At 44.2% G+C, this 25405-nt stretch overlaps 2 protein-coding genes and 2 long non-coding RNA genes across 4 annotated transcripts; 2 read left to right on the top strand and 2 right to left on the bottom strand.

Annotated features, from left to right (window-relative positions):
* Window positions 1–95: 95 nt before the first annotated feature.
* On the bottom strand, window positions 96–12134 carry LOC100842689 (endoribonuclease Dicer homolog 1). Its single transcript, XM_010230987.3, has 20 exons — window positions 11766–12134; window positions 10600–11615; window positions 10409–10522; window positions 9346–9556; window positions 8837–9231; window positions 8533–8755; window positions 6304–6476; window positions 6088–6210; window positions 5719–5879; window positions 5384–5617; window positions 5148–5298; window positions 4587–4766; window positions 4304–4465; window positions 4133–4228; window positions 3423–4045; window positions 3180–3280; window positions 2793–2995; window positions 1375–2286; window positions 1094–1258; window positions 96–999 (listed from the first exon to the last, which is right to left on the bottom strand). Exons 2-20 carry the CDS (start codon window positions 11593–11595, stop codon window positions 430–432), a joined length of 5793 nt encoding a protein of 1930 aa, XP_010229289.1. The 5' UTR covers window positions 11596–11615; window positions 11766–12134; the 3' UTR covers window positions 96–429.
* LOC112269696 lies at window positions 6483–7858 on the top strand. The gene is made up of 2 exons (XR_002961561.1): window positions 6483–7345; window positions 7614–7858. It is a non-coding gene; the product is annotated as an uncharacterized LOC112269696 (long non-coding RNA).
* Window positions 12135–16069: 3935 nt separating the features above from the next.
* On the top strand, window positions 16070–21645 carry LOC100842074 (serine/threonine-protein kinase ATG1a). Its single transcript, XM_003558896.4, has 13 exons — window positions 16070–16478; window positions 16611–16737; window positions 16833–16891; window positions 17311–17375; window positions 17657–17750; window positions 17827–17907; window positions 18003–18114; window positions 18296–18350; window positions 18797–18906; window positions 18989–19329; window positions 19952–20243; window positions 20323–20393; window positions 21120–21645. The coding sequence occupies exons 1-13, from the start codon at window positions 16233–16235 to the stop codon at window positions 21342–21344; spliced, it is 1878 nt and encodes a 625-aa protein (XP_003558944.1). The 5' UTR covers window positions 16070–16232; the 3' UTR covers window positions 21345–21645.
* A 727-nt stretch (window positions 21646–22372) lies between these two features.
* On the bottom strand, window positions 22373–23104 carry LOC112269695. Its single transcript, XR_002961560.1, has 2 exons — window positions 22936–23104; window positions 22373–22842 (listed from the first exon to the last, which is right to left on the bottom strand). It is a non-coding gene; the product is annotated as an uncharacterized LOC112269695 (long non-coding RNA).
* Window positions 23105–25405: the final 2301 nt, after the last annotated feature.

The following is a 25405-nucleotide window of genomic DNA, read 5'->3' as shown; positions in this document are numbered from 1 at the left end:
CTTTGTAATTCTCATACAATTAATTTTGAGAAACTTTTCTAACTCATAAATATGGTTGGAAATGGGATTACTACATCCGACCAAAAAAAAATTCATACGTTCAATCATCAAACCAAAATAAATTCATAGATTTGAATCATCAAATGTTTCGTTTACACGATGTCCAATAGAATAAGAGGCCCCACCTATTCTATACCCTTTCTTCTTCCTATTTATCGCGACTCTGCCAGTAAATTTCTAAAAGTACCATCCAGCAGCGTCACCTAATCGGTCGTAAAAGTAAATCCTCTGCTCTCACTCATCGGCTCTGCTGACCATTTTATTTGCCGGAGCCGAAGAGCACTGAATGGGTAATGAATGTAATGTTTGTAAACAATGATGAATGCCTCAAACACCGCCATAATGATTACCAATAACAACGACATTTAGCTAGGGCTTTTTGCCGTCAGACTTGTCAGGGAAACTTCCATTCAGAAGCTCAAGGAGAAGAACGGCAGCAGAGTCCTTGGCCTTCTTCACACTAGGCATTGGCTCTCCAATGCATTCGTCGGTCCATCCACGATCAGATGTGTTCACCCTTACCGCGTAGACAAATCTTTTAGCATGAGCAGGGCCGCCCTCGTTTATGCACCTGTATTGTGGCATCGGCCACTGCCTTCTCAAGCAGATGTCGTTCAGGGTCTGCCTGGTGAACACATGAGCACCGTTCTTCTTATCGTCATCCTTTTCGGTCTCCTTGGCTTCTGCGCTTTCCTTCTCCTTCAGGACCACAAGTGCATTCCTCGCCGCCAACTTCTGTGCCATCTTCTTCTGCGGGTTCTGAGCTACACCAATCTGGATACCATCCACGAAGACTTCAACAGTAGCTACATTGCCTGCTCGGGATGCTTTGTATTCTAAGCCTTCAGCTTGCTGCTGGCAGCGTTCTTGGAGCTCCCTAATTGGATGCATGGGAAGGGTTTCTGGCGTTACCATAGGATCAAGAAGCGGTTGAAAAACCTGGTGCAAAATAGTGCAGTTTTTTTAGACGTCCTTCCAAATTAGATTGCTTCCGTGTGAAAAGAAGTTTTCTCTCAATCAAAATAAATAGTACCTTCCAGACTGCCGAGGTGTCATACCCACTATCGAGAAATATTGCACCAGCAATAGACTCAATAATGTCTCCAAGAACTTTAGGAGCCTTGCAGTCCCCAAGCCCAAAAGAATTGAAACCTGATTTTGAAATCTCTTCTCGGACATCCTTCACAAACTCCCGAATCTTCAGAAGATTGAAAGAAAAACAGTCAGCATCGCTTAAAGAGAATGCAAATTCAACCTAGAACTCAAGTTCTACCAACGTCTAGTTTCCTACTGCATAAATAATGACTGAACTACCTGTGTTTCCAGCGCAGATGACCCATGGCGAAGATGTACATGCAGCTTATGCTTAACTGCAACCCTTGCAAAGTTCTCATTATTAACAGCCGCAGCTCTCAAGTCGGTTAAGCGACCAGGAGGTAGATCAGTATATGTAAAAAACAAATGCTTTGTGATGAGATGATCCAACACAGCATCACCAACAAATTCCAACCGCTGGTAACAGGAAACACCAGAAGACGGCCTCGATGCATGCGTTATAGCCTCAACCAGAAAACCTTTATTCTGGAATTTGATACCCATGATGCTTTCTAAGGTGTCAAAGTTGATGCTTCTCATTATGCTATCAGGTATATTATATATCTTCGGAGGAGGGATCTCTTGAGGATCCAGCTCTGCATGAATCCCAATCCACTTCATCAGGTGGTTTGCAGCAATTTTCCCTCCTGCTACATAATAGACCCCAATAAGTGCTTCAACAACATCTGCTAAAGTTTTGCTTGAGAGAACACGATAGCAGCCAGAATCTCCATCAATTTCACCGTCTTCTTGGATGCTATCTGCGTAATCGTCATCAAAATCCTTCTGTACTTCATTACCAAGAACTGGTTCCTCACCAAAGATGGATGGTTCAGATTCTCTTGTCTCCTCGTCAAATACAGGTAGCACTCCTGGAGCTGCCCATCTTGATGGGGCAAAACGATCTGCTTGAATGTACGACTGAAGAGTTTTATTCAGAGCGAATTGGTACAGAACCATGTTACTAACCATCTGCTGCCGCATCCTCGTAAGCTGTCCCTCATGCTTCTGAGGATATTTTAGAAAAAGGAATCTACTCACAACCCATTTCAGGTATGCATCACCCAGTAGCTCTGCTCTTTCATAGCAAAACGTTTCCTGGCATGATGCAGCAGTCAAGGCTTCTAATATCTGCCATGAAACCAAACAAACTGTTATTATGAATCACAAGCGCAATTTCTTGTTTGTTTAAGAAAATCATTTTGCTCTTGTGTGACGAGTCAAATGGAATACAGGTGAGGTAATTAGTCTCTTGGGAGGAAATGGAAGGATATAATCACATATGTTATGGTACCCCTCAGAAGTTAGTATTGCAACAATAAACATTCAAATATGTACCCACCGTCTACATTAATCATCTTGAAATAACAATAAAGCCCTGCTGTAGTACCCATGTATCCCATCTCACCTTTGGTATCTCTAAATCATGTTTTATCAATTCTTATTGCAGGACCCAACAGAGGCAGATGCCATGGTAAAGCCATGACTATGGTGCCCCTAACTTACACTGTAGGGATGTATGTAATTTAGAAAGGAGAAGAAATGGAAGGATCTAATCTACCAAAGCATTATAACAGGAGGCGTTAAATATTTTTTTAAAGATGCAGGTTTGGTGCAATCAAGGATGTTGAGTGTACCTTCGTTGCGGGAACAGGATAATCAATTATTTCCTTCAACTGAACTGCAAGAAGCATGCTCTCAACCCTTCTCATTATTGAAGGCAACCTCTGAGCTCCACGAACAAGTGATCCAGGAAGAGGGTGCACAACGCACAGTTCAGGTGGTAGATACACATAGTATGTTTTGTCATGGTTCTCAGAAAAGTTGACACCTTCTTTAGCTGTAAAACAAACATTAATTTTAGTTGCAGCTACATGACCATAAGGTTTGCACACAGGTTTACTCAAACAGTAGCACAAATTACATGATAAAAAACATCCAATTTATGGTTTTGCCTTCAAAGTTTCTTTCAGAAATATATTTCAAGATTCATTCAGCATGTTCTGGATGGGACTGAGACATACCTTCAGAATGCTCAAATCTAGGAGACAGGAGATTCTTGCAGTACGAAACACCACGTGCACGTATAAGAGGTTGTTTCGTATACACTAGCTCCACGCCGTATCTGAGATCAAAGAGCACGATGAGTCCCGATAGCTGCTATAAAACTGCTTAGCCAGAAGGAAGATCAGCAACATAAAGCAGAATTATATGAAACTAAAAGGGTACTGATCTTGTTTATAGCATTAAAAGAATTGCTATCTTACTTCTGCTTGTAGTAATCAGCATACGAGCTATATTCCAAAGGCCCCAGGTAGCCTTCCTTCCTAGGAAATGAATTTTCTGCATTCATGTTATAACAAATAGAGTCCACATAGAACCTCTTTCCTGAGTGGGCAGCAGTGACAACCATTCCAGCAAGATCTTTAGCATCCCAGCATGAATCTGCCATGAACAACTTCCCGTGTTTCTGAGAGTCATTAAGAAACCCTCTGTCACGAGCAGGAACTAATCCAGATGCTTTGACAACATCAAACTCAGCAATGGCTCCTCTAATACCATAAGTCGGATGTGCCTTCTGTCCAAAAGTGGTTCCATTACGTAATTTCCCAAACCCATACTCTCTCCTATCTCCACCAAGTGTCCGCTCATTGGTGCCTAGGTAGACATCTGGGCGTGCCTTCTGAAGTGGATTATTCCAGGCATCAGTGTTCACAATGCTGTTGACTAAAGTCCAATCGATCTCTCTGAAAGCATCTGTACACTTCTCAGCTCCTACAGGGACAAAGAGGTACGCTTTTGCTGGATCCCAAGGTGTAGTTGAGGGATCGACATCAACATCAAGGACTATACTCATGAGCCTAACATGAAAGCTCTTCAGCAATACCAACTGGAATCACAAAAGTACGTGTATTAGCTACACCAATGTAAAACAGAGGGAATGAGTGTTTACTTTGCATGTGCCAAGCAGATCAACCTGTCTCTCTGTAATTTCAATTGGTCCATGGAATACAAGAGATGCCTTTGTTATCATTGTCTTGGCAACAAAGAGATCCATTGTCATCGATAAAACCTGAAAAATCAAAATGTTTGAAGAATTTAACATGCTATTCATGTTTCATGACATCCCACAGATGATGGAGCATACCTCTGCATCCAGCTCATTGCCAAAAACTATAGAAAAATTTGAAAGTTGTGCAAGGAAGGGGTCCTTAGATGTCCCCACATCCACACAGTTCACGTAATACATATACAACTTAATAAATTGAGAGCTTTGGCAGCAATCTCTTCCAGATAAAATCCATTCTCCCTGTCATAGCAAAAAAAAATGTGTTGGGAACCTCAGGTTGTGTAGGAAAGTGTAAATGCACCACCCAGAACAGTTCCCCTATTTATGCAGAGATAAGTGAGCAGGGGAGTGAATAACTCACTCTCAGAACTTCCGCAACACCTTCAGGATAAAACTCTCTATGCCGTGCTGTTCCAGGGACTGGATCACCTTCATCATTCTGTTCAGTCTTTTCTCCTTCCCCAATTCCTCTATCAGGTAAAAGCATATCTGTGAAGGCACTCATCTCATGTAGTTTCTTACAGGCAGCCAAACAAACAGCCTGCAGAGAAAGAACAAGTGTGATTCATGTAACTGATGGGCAAACGGGTCATAAATGACATCAAGGGGGCATGTCAGGTAGGGAACAGCCTTAAAATAGGGTGATGAGAACTTAAGTCCTGGCCACTATATGAACTCTGGCTGTTTTAGATCCAGGTGGATTATCCATTCACTAGATGGTAGCAGGCTATAAGAGTGAAGTGGGATTATTCAACAGGGATTTTCAAAAAATATTGGTGGCCTTTAGCTTTTCATGTAAACCATCTAGGTTGAACCAAATAGCTAAGGTTGCCATCTCTCATTATTTTAAGGCTAATTCTCATTTGATATGTCCCCTCTGACAACATCTAAGTAATTTTGTTCACAATGAAACCATCATTACTTGCTGTGCCAGACGAATCGAGCTGCATATAGGACCCTCAAGTTTCTCAAATGGTGCATTGCAGGGGAGTTGAAGTTTGCAAGAATATTCCACGGAACCCCCTGGTTTCTCATGTTTTTGCATAATAAATTCTGGACGAAGAATTGAGTACCTGCAAGTGGGAAACTCAGGATGCATATGTGACCTTGACACTCAAACAAAATACTGCAGTAAAAATTTAAAAGAATTATGTGCACCTGTCACTTGGAAGCTGTGAACAGTAAAAATGTATGAGTCCAACTGCAGAATTCAAGCTGACAACAGCACCTGTTGATTCCACCTGATACATCGAATCAGGAGATGTATGGATAGGATTTAACATAGGAATGCCATCAAGATGACTGAGATCAGTTCTTTCTATAGCTTCTTTTCTTAACGTCTCCTCACTATTTCGAGCATTCCTCAAGAAAGTTTCATGTGATAAATTTGCCCTGCAGCAATTAATTGATAAACCAATGGAGTTAAACGAGTATAAGCAAAATAATATTTCGGGTGTGGGTGGGTGGAGGAGGAGGGGGGGGGGGGGGGTTACCTTTCGACCATCAATATGTAGTCAGATCCAGGCTTCCTTGCACGACCCCGAGACTGTATGTAGGCCAAGACAGTCTTCGCAAGGTCAAAGCGAATGACAACATTGCACTGTCGAATATCAAGCCCTTCCTCTGCGACGCTAGTCGCAACTAACAATGTAATCTGCAAGCCGATTACAGAATCAGTTTTAAGACATCATCTAGTATCATGTATATCAGGCATAACTACTTAGCTCCAACATATACATGTAAAATCTATCACAAAGGAACCATGCAAGGTAAACACCTAGTTAGCATTAGACTTGCAACTAATAACATGATTACTACTGATTTGATGATTAAATTTAATTATCTTGTGAAGAGAAACATACACGGCCATCGCGAAATTTGGCAATTGTATCCTGCATTTGGCTTGTGCGCATCTCTTGATTGTTGTTATGGCCTATCAAGCTAGCGCATCGAATAAAGCTTAAAGATGGAAGCTCCGCAAACACCTAATAGATGGGAAAAGGAAAAAAGAATCAGATTTATAATGGAACCATATGAAATAAAGCTACACATCTGGGCAAGAACGAACAACTGTTCACCTTAGGAAGAACTAATGCCGTGACAACCCGCTCCACAAAGATGATAGCACGGAAATCCTCGGTATGCTGGTACTTGAGAAGGATTTTGATCAAAGCCTGCACCCTAGGGGTAACTTTCCCATCTGCCACGGCAGCTCCGATGACTTCATCTACATGTTCACCTACCGAAACAGCTAATAAGAAAAACAGCAATAGAAGAGAGAGTCAGATATCTTGTAAAATAATGGATGAAAGATAAGGATTGAAAAAATGGTGCCAAAATTATAGAATTAAACTGCATAGCAAAGGTTTAAAGGAATAAAAGAGTGGCATAAACTGGGGTGACGATAGCCGGAAGACACAGAATAGGGGCTTGGGAGTAGAACATACTTAAGGCCAGGATGAATGGGGGAGAGACTAGATCGATTATTAAAAATTCCATTGTTTGATTCCTGATTGATTCATATGCTGTCCCTTATATAAGAGAACCTACTTGACCTATAAGTAAAAATCTAAATGATAGAGTCAATCTCTACTCGAATCTTATCATATTACAATGCAAATAATAACTCCTTCCTATTTAAACAATACACCTTACTAATTAGAATATTACCCAATTTTATATCCACGCGAATAATAACAACCTGCCCCTTTACCAGAAGCTCGTCCTCGAGCTGCTCAATCAGAGGCCATGGTTGCAACCCAAGGTGGTTATAAGGCATGCACGGGTACCTAGATCATCGATTTGACCAACTAAACATGAGTTGTATGCCACACAAAATATACCATTAAAAACTATGGTATAATAAGTTTCTAACAGTATACGTTTTGTGACACAGAACTCATATTTTGTTGGGCAAATCAATGACCTAGGTACGGGCGTGTGCCTTATAAACCGAAAAGGAGGGAGTAGAATATTGCCTATATCATATATCTGTGCACATAATAGCTACTGGCCCCTTGACAAGCAGCTCATCCTCGAGCCACTCATGTGGAGGCCATGGTTGGCACCCAACGTGGTCTTCCTGCATAATCGAGCAAGTCGTCGCCCACCAAAACTCAGGTATTGTAATTTTCCTTCAAACTGACATGCAGCAAAAGAATTTAACTCAAATTTAGCGGCCTTGTGTAGTTGTGTGTGCATGGATTAATGCTGACTAGCACTTGTTCTGGTTTATTCCTTGCTGCCATGAAAATACAAGTATACAAGTTGCTTTGTGCACTGTTGGTCCTCCTGATTGGAAGAAATTGAAGCCTATTGGCCCAAGCAACCATGTGTTTAATTGGGCCAGAAGCACCATATTGAACTGCTCCACCTGCTGCATTTATAGGTTTTGGACGTTGCGTTTCCTGCTGTAGCTGCCGATGGGAACCAGCACCGCCTTTGTAACTAGATGAGATGCTGTCTCTTGTACTCGCTGTATCGACACTGTGGCACCTTTTATCTGATGTGCCGTTGCCGTTGCGCCTAGCTTTGTGTACAAGGTGGGTAACTACTGCGCCATGGAAGCTGGACAGCGTAAGAGATTGGAGAGGGAGACCAAATTTTATTAATTTCTCATTGCTTAATTCCTAATTGATATCCCTCTGTTCCTTTTTATAAGATGTTCTAGCTCTGTCCTAAGTCAAACTTCTTAAAGCTTGACCAAATTAATAAAAAAATCTACCAACATCTACAACCCTAAATTAGTTTATTAACTCCTTCGTGATATATATCTTCATACTCCCTCCGTCCCATATTAAGTGTCAAAATATTACATGTATCTAGACGTATTTTAGTATATAGATACGTCCATTTTTAGACAAATTTGAGTCACTTAATATGGGAAGGAGGGAGTGGTATACTTACTTCATATTGGTACACGTGATGCCGCTTATATAGTAGGGCTTACTTGACCCCTAAGTAGTAATCAGAAGAATACATATTCGATCTCTATCTCTAAATTTTATCTCTTTCCTATCTAAATAATAACGCTCCTTATTTAAGTAATATAGATTCGATCTCTATCTCTAAATTTTATCTCTTTCCTATCTAAATAATAACGCTCCTTATTTAAGTAATATACCTTATTTACTACTCCCTCCGGTCCATAATAAGTGTCTGAGATTTACTACAAAGTTAGTACAAAGTTGTACCGAGTCTGAGACACTTATTATGGATCGGAGGGAGTAGAATATTACCTAATCTTATACACATGCACATGACAGAGAGAGAACAAAATGGCTGCATGTCATGTTTTCAAAACTAACCATGGCTGTCAGGTAGCTCCCCATCCTCAAGTTCACTTGAGTTATGGTTTTCAGTACTATGCATCTCAACATCATTAGTCTCGCTTTTCATTGCAGCTCCTTCAGTCAACTGGCAGTGTAACAAATCAACAACCTTCTTTAAATAGGACTCCTGAAACTTTACATCAACCTGATAGTTTGCCCTTTCATCATTTTGTAACGCTGTCAAGAAGGACTGTGCAACCTGAAATCAGGTATATTCTGTTAGAACTTAGAAATATATGGCAATTAGCGATACACCATTGTTTAACATGGAAGTAAATACCTTGTAAGCACACCATTGTCCTAGTTCACCTAAACCATAATTTATAGCTCTCAACTTCTGGATCAAATTAGCTGCACCATCACTTTCTGTACGCTCAGAAACACCATAGACAAGGCGCAGCTCCTCTCTAGACCCAGCATCCCTTGCTCCCATAAACTGCCACCTGGTTCTCTTAGAGCTAGAGAGTGCCGCTTCTTCAACTGCAGCTTCCATTTGTTTGATCCGCTCGTGCAAGGAACAAAGAGTGGCTGCTTTGTCGTAATGGATAACAACTTCAAAAGGCATGGGGACATGTTTCTCAAGCTCCTTCCGATCTTTTATAGTACAAACTACAGAATCAAGTTTACTCTCAAGATTTCTTATCTTGATGGCACAATCCTCTTGGCTAGTGACTCCTGGCAACATAATAGCAGGATGAGAGGAAAAAAAGACACAAATCTAAACACGAAATAGTGAATAACAAAACAAAAATTGCAAGAGGTAGCAGGAGAAATAGAGCAGAGCAATACCCTTTAGGTTGACAGGAGAAGCTGTCATACCAAAAACAACTGGTCTCTTATCCTTTGGAGTCGTGTGATAAAATTCTGACATCACTAGAGAATAAGGATGTTTTTTCACTGCATGATGGCACTCGTCTAAAATTAAAAGATGTATCGCATCCATTTTAATAATACTGTGCCTGAGGATGTTTAACAAAATTTGAGCTGTCATAACTAGTACCTGCATGAAAGGGCTCTGTCTAATGTAAGTAAATCAGACATGGTGTTTAGTAAAATGCAGTTATTCAATTTGTAACTGTAAAGTGCAAAATCATTCCGACAGATGGGTGTGCACATGTGCAATCAGTTGAGAGGTCCTGACACGTGCAAATGCAATGTATCAAAGCATTGCAGGTAGTCCGTACCAAGGGCAATTTATATCAGGCAAGAAATATGACCATCACGCGTCTCTCCCCCATAAGAGACTAACCACACAAGACCACGTGTGTGGCGATTCCATAGTCCAAAACAATTCCCTCAATAGCTTATTTTTCTTTACCTCTTAAGCACTATCATATACTCCTACTATAATTGTTTCATGCATGGCTTCATTTATATACTTTGATAGCTACCATTGAGGTCAGAGTAAAAAAAATGAAGGTCATGATATAAATACACTGCACAAGACAAGTTGACAGTGATGTACACGTAAAACATTTGCCAAAATATACTATAGAAGATATTAAACATGACGTAATAAAATTATATCAATATCCATGCAATTGTTGTAACTCCGCATTTTTCTTAATATCTGACCAATTAATATGACATAGTTAAGTATAACTAGAGTAATCTTGCTGTAAAGAAATACTCCCTCCGTTCCATAATTCTTGTCTCAAATTTGCCCAAAAATGGATGTATCTATTCCTAAAAAGCATCTAGATACATGTAATATTTCGACAAGAATTATGGAACGGAGGGAGTAATTGATTTAAGGCAGCACATGTCTAGCAGAGAACTAGGCCTTGAGACATAGCATACAGCAATAAGAATAACAACAACAATGCGAAAGGCAATGAAAAGAAAGAATCACCTGTTTTGAATCAAACTCACGCTGCCACTTTCTAGCGTCCCAGAAATCCTGACCCATCTCTCCGCAGTAATGCCCAATCCGATAGCCAGTCCTCTCGCGTATCACTTCCGCTTGCTGCAATATCAGTAACACAATTACACCCACAGAACTTTGCAACCTTAAGCAATGGAAGCCTGCTCGTTTATTTGTACCTGGTACACAAGAGGCACCTTGGGAACCAAGAAGACAGCAAGCATCTTCTTGTTCTCCTTGAGCATTTTGTCACATATACTTTTGATGAGCAGCACAGCAATGAGAGTCTTCCCGGCGCCGGTCTCGAGAAAGGCTATGGTGTTCCTGCTCTTTGCTTGCTCAAGCACCTCCAACTGGTAATGCCTCGCCTGCTCCTCAGCGACAGGCTTCGCCCTCTGCGCTGCCCCCGCCCTATCCGCCTCTGCTTTCTTCTCCACAGAACCCCCGTCCTGTGTCCTGGCACGCTTTGCCTCGCGGTCAGACTCCTTCTCCCAAGTGCCCGGCCGGAACACCATCTTACCGCCGCGGTCACGCTCCCAAAATCCCCGAGCCTCGCGCCGGTGATGCTCGGAGCCAGAGTGGCCGTCGCGGTCGCGCTTGCGAGGCCTGTCGAAGTCGCGCCTCCCACGCCGATCCTCCAATCCACGCGAGGGCGGTGGTGGCATCGGCCGCCGCCGCCAATCAGGGCGCGGCCCGCTGGCGACCCCAGAGGCGAGGGGCGGACGCTTCTGGTCTCTCCGGTCCCCGCCATTCGCGGAACTGCCATTCGTGGAACTGCTGTGCGACTCCTTCTTCATCTCCTTCCTCGTCTCGGCGCCCTGGATCCTCTGCCCTGAGCCCACCACCTCCACGGCATTGTCGGCCACGGCCACAGCAGCCTCCTGCCCTTGCTCCACCGGCGGCTGCGGCGAGGGGTCCACAAGCGCTTGCTGCTGCTGCGGCGGCGGCGGCGCGGGGGTGCTCTCCGCGTTGATGCTCTCGAGTATCCGGTCGATCTCGGCGACGAAGCCGTCGTCGACGCCGCTGTCCATGGCGGGCATGAGGCCCGGGTCGAAGTCGGCGGACGCGGCGAAGTCGATGCCGCACAGCAGCGACGCCCCGTCCTCGCACGCGTCGTACCAGTAGGCCGCCGCCGCGTGCTCGCCGGCCCCGGCGCCGCCGCCTCCTCCAGCCATCTCGCTCCCCGCGCACAAAGCTGCAACCACACAGCACGCCGATAGTTACAGGCAACAACAACAACTCATCAGCAACCGCAACAGAATGATGAAATCAGAGCAGCAAACAACAACACAAACAGAAACAAAATCAGGGGAGAAGGTGGGAGGGAAACGAATGTTGCTACTACTTTCTGCGTCGCGCTGCGCTAGCGAAGCTGCCGGTCCGTCCGTCCGTCCGTCGGCGAGAGAGAGCGGAAGAGAAAGAGGCGGTGATAAACCGTACGAATCACGCAATCGAGAGGCGAGTGCTGCTGGGGGTGGATGGATGGATGGATGGATGGATGGATGGATGGAAAAGGGGGGGAGGATGCGATGCGATGCTCGGAGACGATTCCGATATGGGGTGGTCACGGCGCGATTCGATTCCAGATTCGACGGTGTATCAACGCTACTCTTTCTCTTCTCTCTCTCCGATCTCTCCCTCGGCGGCCTCCACTGCTTTCTCTCTCTCGTGCTGCTGCTCTCCGCTCCGATTCGAGCCGAGCAGCCAGAGAGGGGCTCTCGACAGAGCACGCAGAATCCCCATTAATCGACGCGTCCTCTGGCTGACACGTAGGGCCCGCGACGCAGTCCTCTGTCCTCTGCCTTTGCCTGCGCGGTGGACTGGGCCTACGGTGCACGAGGGGGCAACTCCTCCTGGACCGTGTCGCTTCTTACTCGTGGGGCCCGCTCGCCAGGGAAGGCATGGAAGACCTGAGCGGCGGATGATGATCGCGTGCGCCGGGAGGGTGGACCGGGTCGTACTACCTGCCGGCTGCCGGAGCGAGGTGACTCTTCCGCAGTCGCGTGTGCGTGTGTCAGAGCGACCGAGTGGGCGCGGCCTCGTACGGCGGGCCCACGTCTCGGTCTCGGCCGTCTGTGCGGCCCATATTTCTACCTCAGGACGGTACAGTAATAAATAACCATCGACTATTTTTTTTTTACTTATTCCAAAATACCGATTTGTGCACTTAGACCAAAACAGCTCTCGTTTCTAGTGCCTGATCACTCATATTAGGTTAATGATAAATGGATGTGAGCATGTATTGGCTGGATGCAGGTACCAAAAAAATATGAGATGTATTGAGGAATAAATGAAAAAAATCTATAAACGTTGTTGTATGTGGAATGGAGCGAGTACTTGCAAAATTATAATCATATTCTAAAAAAGGTAAATTACTCTTACTCTATTTTTTTTCATGTATTTACAACTGCCAACCGTTGCAGTAGGTGAGACATGAGACTCGTGTCAGTGTAAAAAGCGGGTCTGCGGTTTGCGGCTGGAAAAGATAAAAGCACGTACTTCTTCCATGGATAGGACAAGAGCCGAAATGATTCCGGGCTGTAGACAGACACGGATGCATGGCAAAAGTTGGCGACGACCAACAACGTGCATCAAGTTCCAAAGGCTGTTTGTACCCACGTACTCGACCATTTTTCACTCTCCGCGGAGATAAGGAGATGCTTTGCTGCTGCTGGTAGCACTAGTAACCGACTGAAGAACCTTTCTCAAGAAAAAGAAAAGGCTGACTGACGAACCTAGCCGCTTCCTGCTTGGCCAGGGGGAGGAAAAAAGATCAGGAAAAAACAGAATACGTCCAGGTTCGACCAACGCAAAAGTTCTTTTGAAAAAAAAACGGAACAAAAATCCTGCTCGATTTTCCCCGGAGTACTCCACTGCAGTGAGCAAAAGCTGCTGCGGGTGTCACTTACCCCTGGAGACGAACCTACCTCGATTTATGTTGGCTCGTCTCGTCCGCACCCACCCGATGCAGTGGAGTGAGTGATGGCTGGCTCAGGAATGCATCTCACTCTCTCTGACAGCACTGGCTCGAGTCAGTGAGTGAACCTACCTCGATTTATGGACGCCCCGACACGGTGATTCCCTTCTGAGCCGGGAATCCTGCGCCGTTGTTTCGTTGCTCGGGGAGCGTTCAAGGCGGTATGATACGTGTCGTGCGCCCAGACGGTGTTTCGTGGCGATTCTAGTTTAGCATGTCGCTGGCTACGAGGTTTTGCTCGTGTCATGTTTAGTTAACGTATAAGTGGTCATGTATAATAAGGTGGTCATAAGAATGTACTACTTTATTATGAGGAGGTCCACATTGTAGTCTCATATAATGTATAGGAGCACGTGCTGCAACTGGCTATTAGATAGTAGCCCACTTTTCTTCTACTTTTCTCTTTTCTCCAACTAAACAAAGATACAATATTTAAATTTTTAGAGGCTGGTTACATCACCTTATTATTCTTGCTCTTCGGGGGCGCTCGAGTCAATGGGCTTTCCGCAAATTTTTATGCGGATTCACACAGTCTGGCGGGTTCATTCTTCTTGTTTTGGGGAGATCAGAAGTTTGATTGTTGGAGAGAAAAATGATGCATGACATAACTGATTTGGTGAAATTAGATGGAGCCGATTTAGAAACGAGAGGAATTTTTTGTCCATGTAAAAATTCAAAGCGGTCTATTTTTAATACTGTTTCAAGGTATTTATTTTCAGACGGAGAAAGTATAATTTTACTGCTCTATTTCTCAAAAAACATTACACGAAACTCTGCCATGACAAATGTTAGCGTGTTTTAATCGTTCTAGGTCTTACACATTTGTTTCTTCTACAAACACTGGACTAGGAGCATGTTGAACATACATCCAAAACCCTTTTTCTGGAGCTAAGATAAACATGGAGATTCACATAAGGATTTGCCAATGAAATATTGTAGATTTTCTTAGTGCAACCTGCATGGCTATATGATTTAAACTGACTCCCAAGTTTCACTATCAGCGTTTCAAAAAAAAAGTTTCACTATCATGCTTGTAAGTATTGGTACACATATGAATATTAGTTCCAAGAAATCAAACTCGTGGTCCTCTCCTTTAAAGCCGTTGATTTCCATTCCTTCGAGACGAGTAAGGGAGACACTTTCGCTCCTCCAGTTCTTTGGCTCATCACATGGACAATTTTCTAAGCATGCTTTTTCAACTGAAACAAATAAAAAAAATGTTTAAGTGTAAGTATGGATGTGTTTGGTTTAAGCCCAAACCAACGCAATAAAATTTTGGCTAAGATTTTGGTTATCTGTGTTTCTTTTGCTAGTGTTGGCGAGAAAAATTAGCATTAGCTAGAGAGCATGAGTATATATCTCCGTCCAACAAAAGATTATGACAACTCAGCGTATAGATGCATTCAAATTTAGTCAAAGTTGAGACATCTTTTGTTGTACGGAGGAATAAATTCAAATTTAGTCAAAATTGAGACATTCTTTGTTGTACGGAGGAATACCAAAAATTTGGCAGGTTTGTTTTGGTCATCGTTCAAACGGTACGAGTACGAAAAAAGATATGAAAACATGTTGATCAAAGGTAACTTTGCACGTACAATACATGACCGTAGCGAAGAGTTACCTCCGACTTCTCGGATGTCTGTAGGGTGACCTTTAGGTTTTTTTTTACGGTTTTGCTATTTCTTAGGCGACTGGCCCGATGGATAAAAAAATCTTGATTAGATGGCTACAATTGTTGACTGAGAAATAACTATTTCTTAGACGACCGAGAAATAGACAACTTTTTTTTTATTGCGGAATGAACCTGAAGCGCCTGAAGTTGAGACGTAGGTCCAAAACAGAGAAGCTGGTAACCGGAAGTTTCTCCATCTCCCGTGCAAGGTTCAGTTTAGCATCCTCAGGATCCTGCAGAACAATTTGACAGGATACGACCCATAAAATTGAGCAGGACAGGGGACTTACGGAGACACACATGTCCAGGGAGAGGACGTGTCGGACCTGCAAGAGCAAACCATGCACATTGCTCACGTTTGTGAGTTGCTAGACACCAAATACAATACCGGACCCTGCATATATACGAGCGCCGCCATGAGACCTTCTCCAACAACGGTGCCGAGATTGACACGTCGAAGTCCTCATCGGCTTGGACTTCCATCGCCAATTGCTTAAGCTCGGGCGTCGCGATGTCGATTCCTGCGGCGAAAGCTAGCTTCTCCGCCAAGCAGGAAGAGCGTCATGCTCATCTCCTGGAAGAGAGGTGGATGTTGGGATGCTCAAATCCGTGTCGTTCCCAGTTCCTCGCAAAAGCTGCAGTCGCCGCGCCGAGGCACCGACCGTGTCAGAGATCAGAAAGCGGGGTGCATTCCAGCGACAGGACTGGCCCGTCCGGCCCGGCCCACACGACACCTGTCACGTCACAAGGAGTGTCCGACGTGGAAGCAACAGCTTGTACCACACGAAACCCATCCGCAGAGGAAACCGTATTTTAAAGCGACCTTCCCGCTCGAGTATAAGAGAAGCCAATACATTGCCCTCGTTCCCACTGACGTTTCGGTCCCACCGTGTTTGTGTCCGATGCGTCAGTGTGGCTGGGAGACGGGTCGAGGCCGAAGTGGTCTTGGGCGAGCGATTCCCGAAACCGTATCTTGTTTCGATTGATTGACATGTGGGGTTCGCCCAGTTAACTCGGCGGCAAAGTATCCTCTTGCCCCATCCAGGCCCCAGGCGGGCCCCCGGCAGTAGCACACCCTCCGTCGCCCCCCAGAAGGCCAGAACAACTCGCCGTACCGGAGACGAGGACTGCGGGCGCCGGCGAGGTCGGCAGAGGCAGGCGCGATGGAGGAGGAGAAGGAGCCGCCGTGGCGGGTGGTGGGGGAGTACGAGCTCCGGGAGATGGTGGGGAAGGGCACGTTCGCGGAGGTGTACCTCGCGGCGCACCTCCCCACCGGCGCGCGCGTGGCCGTCAAGGAGATCGACCGCCGCCGCCTCGACGACAACGTCCGCCGCGGCATCCTCCAGGAGAAGAGCATCCTCGGGGGCCTCTCCCACCCCAACATCCTCCGCCTCATCCACACCATCGAGGTAACCCCCCCCCCCCCCCCTCCCACCCAAACACCCAGCCATCCCCAATACTAATCGCGAACGATCCGTTGAACTTGGCCTTGTGGTCGGCGATTTCGCATTAGTGAGAATGCTTTGTGATTTCCGGCGCAGACGGAGGAGAAGCTGTTCCTGATACTGGAGTACTGCGACGGCGGCGACCTCGAGGCGTACAGGAAAACGCACGGGGTTCGCAACAGGTTGCCGGAGGCCACCGCGAGGGACTTCGCGCGGCAGCTCGGTATGTTCTCGATCAATCCCTGCGGAGTTCCCCCTTTTTTCTAATTTATCACTGCTAGGACTATGTTGTGATGCGCCTCTTCTCCGTTACGGCAGCCGAGGGGCTGAAGGTGCTGAGGGGTGAGAGGATCGTGCACCGGGACCTCAAACCCCAGGTTAGATCTCGCCGCTTTTTATTTGATTGGTTAGGGTTTAGGGGAATCTGTCGCTGATCTGGCCTGGTCTGCAAATTGTGATGTTTAAGATTGGGTACAAAGTACCAAACAAAGAGTAAAAGGTCCATTGAATTCAAACATTTCCAGCTGCTTGTGCAAAATGATTTCCATAATTATCAACTAAATTTACATTATTGATCGATTTCATTTCTAGCCCAAATCAATGCAAACTTACCATTAAGTGCCAAGCTACATAGAGGGATTGTTGTTCACTCATGCTACTCTTTGCAGTTCAGTCAACAAAATTAGGCATGTAAAATTTAGTATGATTGATATATTTTGCTTAGTTATTTCATTATATCTATATGATTTAGTTATACATTATTTTATCCATACTGATCAAGCTTTGAATCATGCAGAATCTCCTGCTATCAACTAATGGCGATGCAATTACATTGAAAATTGGTGATTTTGGGTTTGCTAGGTGAGTTCGCCATTTTCACCTCGCATATATACGACTATATTTTTTTCTACTCTGATTGAAATTATTGGGGAGATGGGGAGCAACACCTAAATATTTATAGTTTCTATCTGTTCTTAAGTTCCACAGTAGTATTTCCTCAGTGTCATGATTTTGTCATGTCCGTACTCATGCCCTGTATATATTGCTTCCTAAAACTTTACTCATTGTGAGTTTCTTTTTTTGCTGTGACTGAGCTTGATGCAAGTTAAAAATGCACAACTGAAAATTTATTGTGGGTTCAGATCTCTGATGCATGAAAATTTGGCAGCCACATTTTGTGGCACCCCATATTATATGGCCCCAGAAATCTGGCGAGGGGATAAATATGATGCAAAGGTATCTTCATAGCCTGCTTTAAATTCGTGGGTTTTATAATGACAGGCAATAATTTGTACCAGAAAAAACTTTACAGGCTGACTTGTGGAGTGTTGGAGTCATTCTTTTCCAGCTAGTAACGGGGGAGTTACCGTTTCTTGGGGATAATAGGCCCGAGGTTTGCTACTCTTATTGCACAACTATATGTATTTATATGACCATAATAATTATATAGCCTAACAATGTTGATTGCTCTTTGTTTTCTGAATACAGCTGCGCGAAAACGTCCTGACATCTACTGGCCTCAGTTTCCCTCCAGATATCGAAGCTGACTTACATCCCGATTTCATTGGTCTGTGCAGAAGACTCATATGCCTTGATCCAGGTAGGTCTGTCATTTCACCATGTATTGTTTCTGCAAAGCAGGCGTATGTTAACTAATTTATTCACTGCAGCAATCTTTTCAACTTTCGCTCGGGCTATTTTAATAGTTTGTAGGATATACCTTAATTTGATATAAGTAATCTATTGGAGAATGAGATTCCAGTTTGTTTTCAATTTTGCAGCAAAGAGGATGTCTTTTGAGGAATTCTTTGATCACAAGTTTTTGGCAACAGCAAGGTATTCCTACTCTGGCGACAAAGTTTTAAAATCACTATTCTGTCTGGCAGTGTTGAGTCATCTACTTCGTTTTCATAATTTGTTTCCATATTAAGTCGTGCAAACTTAACTTAGCAAACTCACCCGCTGTACATATGGGAAGCTGCCTCACATGCACCCCCAAAAGAGATGTATAAAATCAAAATAATGGTCGAACAGTCAAATTTCATAGTAAATCAACTAAAGTACACAATCATGCTTTTGTATTTTTGGTGCATCACATGTAGTGCATCCTGGAATTTGTCCTTAGCTTGTCATAAATGGGGATACCTACTTAGTGTGCATTAATCCTGCAGTCTGTCTGAATGTCCCATACATTTTTTGAATAGTTACAAAACATAGTGCACTTGGCTTGATTGTGTCATATTTGTCTCATTTGTTGAATCTTGCTGGCCATGCCTTTTCAGGAAGAGTGAAATGATCAGTGAGCCCCACCAAGCTCTTGCTCTAACGGATACATGCCAGACGGTCTCTTCTGCTGTCATCAAAGTTAAGTCCGAAAGCGTGGATTCAAAAGGTATACTGCTCTGTCCAAAACTTGATGAACTGGATGTCATATTAGATGTCCTCTGCTTAGTTAGTAATTATAAATTTTGCAGTGTTTGATTCATGGGAGTGGATTGAACGAGAATATGTACTAGTTCATGCGAACACTACTTCAATGGAGATGATGTCTTCACTCGAGAAGCCAATGAAGGATCTCACAGGTGCAAGATCCCGCGGTTATGATAGGTCCACCAGCAAAGGGTTTGTTCAGAATCAAAACAGAGACTCACTCTGTAGAGTGGTTGCTGTGAAAAGCCATGGAGGTACTCCACTGTCCATTTCCCGTGAGTTATCTACTATGGAAGATCTGCGACGGAAGCCACTTGATTGTTACACAAGGCTTCACCTATTGAATCAGTATATTTTCGTTCTTACGGAACTTGCGCAGGAGAAGGTACTTCTACTGCTCGAGTTGGCAAATAGTATCATGTTCTTTCTGCATTCTGTCTAGTATGCAAGCTGGAACTCCTTTGCTTCAGATTTTCATCATGATCAATCAGCGGTTTGCCTTTGAGAATAATTAATTTACAGGGTAGATTTGATGCACATTTTTAACCATATGTTTTGTTACTCCACATGGTTCACTGAATTTTCTCATGCAAACTTCACAATAAGTGCACATTTTAGTGTTGATAGAATTGATTGTAGTTAATTGGAGTGCCAAGATTTCTCTACTCTGTCGCCGCGTTTTTGTCTCAAATCATGGTGTTGCTGATGGTTTTTTTTTCTTGTCAAATTTCTGATACGTGGAGTGTATTTGTTTGTGGTGCACTATCCTCTCAGTAATAATTTTGATGGTTGTAGCTATGATATTTGTCTCATAACATGTACTCCCTCCGTTCCATAGTGTCTTGGATTTAGTACAAAGTTACTGCGTCTTGGATTTAGTACAAAGTTAGTAACTTTGTACTATCCAAGACACTTATTATGGATCGGAGGGAGTACATGATAACCCCAACTTTATCTCAACATCACCTTTTCTGATAGGTATATTTGCTTTCCTGTGTTATATGCAGCTTTTTAAAGGGCTGGACCTGGAGGCACTATCACTTGAACTTGTAATACTAGCTATATGGAAAGAGGCACTTAATGCTTATAGCTTATTGAGGGATGATTCAGATGATGGAAGTTCTTCGACCTTTGCGTACAAGAATTTCATGCCTAAGACTGATAATCGTCTATCTCCGAGTTTAGCACAAGGATTGGATTTCACTAGACCGGCTTCTGTTCGTTACTGGGCTGAAAGTGGGTTCATCAGGGCATATGACCGTGCAGAGAATATATCACATAGGTTGCGGGAGAACAATGGTTAGAACATTCGCATATCCTTATCTTATATACTAGTAGTATAATATTGATTCTTATTATAACCATCGTCTGTTTCCAGATAACACTGAGATGCCAGATGCAATGGAGATCATATTCCAAACTGCTTTAGTATATGGGGAAAGTGGTGCTGTAAGTATCACTATCTGTGTTCCCTGTTTCTTAGAGTTTTTCAGTTTGTACAATTTGAAAATCGGATATGTATCACCTATAGGAATTTCTTTGTGAGAAACAGTATGAGGTGGTCAGTAAGAATGCCTTGATTTAACCCCAACAAAATAATCCAGTTAATGTTTGTCAGGAAAATTCTTCAACTTTATCGATGCTCACTGTTTGTTGCCTGGGCAGTTGGTTCTCCTATGTATTAATTATATCTGCTGGTAGTAAATTACCATATAAAAAGAAAGGCAATAAAGGGTTTCTATTGGGTTAAAAAGTTTCTGTCATCCTTTGAGCTGAGCTGAATACGCCTGTCATTGCCCTCAGACATGATACACAGAAACACGAACAGGTGGACTCAGTTTAGTGCCAAGGGCAAAAGGGACTTGTTACACCCTTCTTTCTTTATTGTTCTGTCAAAACTAAACTGCAGTTTCATAGTGTCCTTCAGCTGATAGATGACTATGCTTGGTGTTTCAGCAATAGCCATGCAAACAACATCAGCCATAAGTAGCAACCCCTGCTAGCTGAGCACAGTTTTCCCCATTTTTGAAGTTGTACATAACAATCTTATCAGATACTCCAGTGGGGTTGCTTTATTTCACATTTTCTGTGAACGTCACTTTTAAATCTGTACTTAAATTGCTACTCACTTATTGGTTTGATGTTTTTGATTGACCTATCTGCATTCATTTTCAGGCAAAGGAACTTTTGGGATGTCAAAATAGATCAATGGCACTATACTCAAAAGCAATCATCTTGTTCACCTTTATATTGCAGGAAGCATCTGCTTTGCCACTAAATCCACTCTTCTCCCTTTCGCCATTCAATCAGCAGCGCATCCATAGGTACATAGCTAATTTGAGGAGTCATCTCGGCAGTGCTCAGTTGACAGGACAACAGCACAGGTCCATCAAGGACTAACTTATACATGGGAAATTTCGATTCACACGATTGGAAAGATTAACTATTCGCATCCGAGCATCAGTCTCCGTCCCTCCAACCTTTTTGTCTAGGAGGCCTAAATTGCATAGGGGAACTTCTGCTACCATGAGATTGTGATGTTATATTTGCAGAACGCATGATCCATGTGCTCTTTCTTTTGTACATAACACTTCTAAGTTGTACAGTTATTTCCCATCAAGTAGAAATGACCTTATGGGTTTGTATATAAATATAACATGTGAAACTTGTAAATTGAAAAAGACTCCAGATCTTTCGTTCACTATATTGCCTCTTTGGTATCAAGAATTCGTATATAGAAGTGAGTTTTGTTTGAACTTCGATGTGGGAAAAGCATTTCCAAGAATAACGTACAATATTTCTTTATCAGATGACAATGTATTGCGAATACTGCTTCTCTGTTTTTCTATTTTGTTGGCCTCCTAGTACTTGTGGTGCCAGCCACCTTATAATGGTGAGCGCAGAGAAGATTTTTTTCAGTTCCACATCTGAAGCTATGTGATCAAGAAACTCTCATTCATCTCCGACCAATGCATCCACTAAAAAGCTTTTCTCATTGCAGCTTGTATGGTAGGGCTGATATGTGTTTGTTTTGTTCTGTTGAAGAGTTTTGTCATGTTCTGCATTCGGTGCAATTTTTCAGATGACAAAGGGGCAAACTGTTTTGCCTCAGACTCAGAAACAGGTTAGCAAACAGATCAATCATTTACATTATTCTTCATCCAGGTGTAATGTGGCATCCGCTAGTTTCGGTGCAGATTTGATCATTTGCCCTATTTTACTTTGGGCTGTGATGCCCCACCTCATGTCACTTACATGTGTGGTATGTGGCCACCTGTAAGTGAGATTGAGGCAGGGCAAATGATCAAAGTCCAAATAAACTGGGGTTAGAGCAGCTTCAGAGTTCTGGCTATTCATCAAGTAGAAGAAAAATGATCTGGTTTATAAGGAAGACCAGATCAAAAAACTCACAAACACACATGTGTACATAAAGAAACTAAAGAGTCACTTCATATGCTGTATTGGTTGGTTATCTGCAATACAGAAATACAATGTGAGCCTTCACTTGCATCACGCTCTGTTTTCATGGACTTTTAAGATCGGCATGTGAAACTCAGAGTTTGACGAGTAGCTGGTGCCACGATGTGATATGTACGAACAGGTAAACTGATGATTTGGACTAAATTGCCCAGACAGTTTTGCCCAAAATCATGCCTGGTGTTGGAGCGAGGATTTAGGTTGTGACCATTCTGTTTCATCTTAAATGTAATCGCCGCTATTTGTCATTGTGGACAGATGAGAGGAGACCTATCCACACTAAAGCCAGTTTTACCTGTTATACCATGGAATTCGGAAGCCTTTCTACGATGTACCAGGTAAGAACGACTGTATTGCACCTCAGGACTGAAACCACTCCAGCAGCATTTTTTCCCGAGCAGAATTTGTTACCGCCGTAATGCTGGAAAAAAGAGAGACCGTATAATCACTCTGCTTAGTTGTCAATCCTAAACTCTACTGAATCTTATACTGTATCAACAAAACTACTACAGACCTTTCTGAATATACGAGTGAGTCAGGACGGAGCCATGGGGTTAAAAGCTGAAAAAATCCGAGTCACTTGTGTGGCAGTGTTTGTGGCTGCAGTGGAGCGGCCATGGATAGATAGATAGATTAGTAGATAGCGTCATCGTCGGTGCCAGTCTATACTGACGACTACTGCGTTCCGGTGACGACTGTTGTTTTGGCGCGAAAATATGAAAGTAAATGGGGACGTATTAGGCTAGGCTGGCTGGCTGGCAGTGGTACCACACCTCAGGTGGGGCAAGAAAAAAGAGAAGAATATGATGCAGCGCTTTTCCCTGATGTAGCCATCCTGTTGGAGGCTTCATCCGCTAATTGGTTTTAGCCCTTGCGTTCATTCCACGGCCGTACAGAGATGATAAGCCTTTTCTCTTTTGTGTTTCTGTTGCCCTACAAACACTAGCAAGCAAGCTGGGTTGCACAATATTGCAAGGACCAAAAAGCAGCGCAAATATTGCAAGGACCAAAAAGCAATGGAGATCCGATCCGCCTCTGGGCCAGAGTTGTAGTGTTAGTAGGAGTAGTACCATTTGCATGCGCCAGGAGATTTCACCGGATCTGGCGCAATTAAAACCGGCCAGCCCTGTAGGCCTGTAATAAGTTAGGACCCTTTGGCTGGGCATTGGCACGGGTCGTCCGAAACCGAGACAAATGCCTCCCAATTATTTTCCCGGAGCCGTTGTTGCATTGCATTTCATCCTCCTCATCCACGATGCATCGCCCAAGGCTAGAGCAGCTAGCCCCGCCCGACGCCCGTCCTGCGGCCTCCAGCCTTTTTGACTGCGTGTCTGCTTTGCTTAGGGCACCGTGACAAGGAAGTGTGGACCGTGCAGCCGTCCGGAAGCCGCCAAGTCCAAGAGCTTGGCTCCATCCGTCAAAAATCAGGATGAAAATCAGTAAAGATGAGCCGGTGTCCGCTGTCAAAAAGAAAAAAGATGAGCAGATCCAAGTCGTATACTGTCTCTGCCCGTGGCCCCGTGCTCGCTTCTCAAATGTGCCATACGTACATGGCATGGCCAGACGCGACCGTCGCGTCGTCCCTTCCTCTGATCCTCTCTGCGTCGGTCCTTCCCAAAGAAACCAAAGAAAACAGAAGGCTCAGAACGATCATCTTCTTCTTACTCTTGCGTTCATCGGAAATTGTGCAATACGCACGAGCGGTCGTCGTCGATCGTCGGATGTATTTGTTGTGTTCCGTACTGGAGTACGGAGTACGGAGTACTCCAGTAGTACTGTAGCTCGCGTTCACGATGTACGGTACCTTGACTCCCAAACCCAAAATGAAGCTCGTACTGCGTGGGGGAAGCGTCGTAGGGCTGTAGTGCAGCTATAGTTGCATTGACTAAGCCTTGAAAAGTTTGTATAAATCCATGGGACCGGTCGTCGTTGACTGGAGCTGAAAGCTATGCCGTCGACGTACGTACGTCCTCTCTACTACGTACAGACTGAAGTCTTGGCGAGCGCGTTAGTATACCTTTCGGCTATCAGTATATACTCTCTCACACGGCGTAAAGCGCGCGATTACTTCTTTACTGAATGGCAAGAAGCAACAGCAGGTAGAAGCAAAACATAGTTATTTACAGGCCAAAACGCAGGAGATATTACCCGACAAGGAGTACACAGGTCATTTTGGACGGTTAGCCAAATCGCCAAAACGCAAAACCGGTGGTGCCGCGCGCCGCAGAGGGCTTAACTTAGAGCCAAATCATGGAATTGGCCTCTCCAGATTTTACACACCGTAAAATTCGGAAGCTGCTAGTAGAACGCTTGGAGACGGTAGCCTGTGTCACCTTATTTACGTGCCAGTCGTCTGCTGCCGTAGTGTTTTGAAAAACCTTTGAAAAAATGCCCTGTGCTAGCAGTACTGGTGTAAGAGGAGGCGGGGAAGGGAAGGGAGGAAAGCTATCCCGATAAAGCGCCGGCCGGCCCGCAGCGGGGGAACCTCGGGCAGCACGCGCCCATGCATGCATGGCCGGTCAAATACGCTTGCCGCGCAATTAATTGAAGGAAGGAGAAGCTCGAGTAGTACATGCTCCTGGCCGCGAAAGGAAATTACTCACACACAAAAGAAGAGCTTGCACGGGGGGTCGGTACAGCTCGTTCAGGGGTGGCTCCTGCACGCGCGCGGCGGGCCAACACTTGTTATCCCGGCGGAGTACGTCGAGGGAGGCAGGCGCTGCACTGCCGGCGCCCGACGAGGCCGCAGGCAAGCATGCATGCATGCTATGATGCGTCACATCACGTCACGTCGCCGCGCCAGCCGTATCGCCGCCAGCTGCAAGAGGGGCCCGGCGGTGGGTCGATTTCCCTCTGTTCCACGAATAAGCATTTCATGTAAATTTTTTCTTTGTCTTGCAATACACCTCATTTTTTCTCTAAAAAATAAAATTGAAACCACTTAAGTTTAGAAACGAAAAGAGTAAATAAGAAACAATTTTGCT

Source organism: Brachypodium distachyon, chromosome 1 (assembly GCF_000005505.3).
Source record: "Brachypodium distachyon strain Bd21 chromosome 1, Brachypodium_distachyon_v3.0, whole genome shotgun sequence".
Classification (NCBI taxonomy): Eukaryota; Viridiplantae; Streptophyta; class Magnoliopsida; order Poales; family Poaceae; genus Brachypodium; species Brachypodium distachyon.
This window is presented reverse-complemented; position numbering and strand designations above follow the sequence as displayed.

What these genes read in the sequence shown, in the direction of transcription:
- LOC100842689 (XM_010230987.3), bottom strand. Translation starts at nt 11,595, where the DNA reads ATGGCTGGAGGAGGCGGCGGCGCCGGGGCCGGCGAGCACGCGGCGGCG. An exon ending in CGATTCGTCTGGCACAGCAA is followed by an intron (nt 4,767 to 5,147) that starts GTAATGATGGTT and finishes CTTTCTCTGCAG; the next exon opens with GCTGTTTGTTTGGCTGCCTG. An exon ending in ATCCTGTTCCCGCAACGAAG is followed by an intron (nt 2,287 to 2,792) that starts GTACACTCAACA and finishes GTTTCATGGCAG; the next exon opens with ATATTAGAAGCCTTGACTGC.
- LOC100842074 (XM_003558896.4), top strand. Translation starts at nt 16,233, where the DNA reads ATGGAGGAGGAGAAGGAGCCGCCGTGGCGGGTGGTGGGGGAGTACGAG. An exon ending in GGTGATTTTGGGTTTGCTAG is followed by an intron (nt 17,376 to 17,656) that starts GTGAGTTCGCCA and finishes TTGTGGGTTCAG; the next exon opens with ATCTCTGATGCATGAAAATT. An exon ending in CGGAACTTGCGCAGGAGAAG is followed by an intron (nt 19,330 to 19,951) that starts GTACTTCTACTG and finishes TGTTATATGCAG; the next exon opens with CTTTTTAAAGGGCTGGACCT.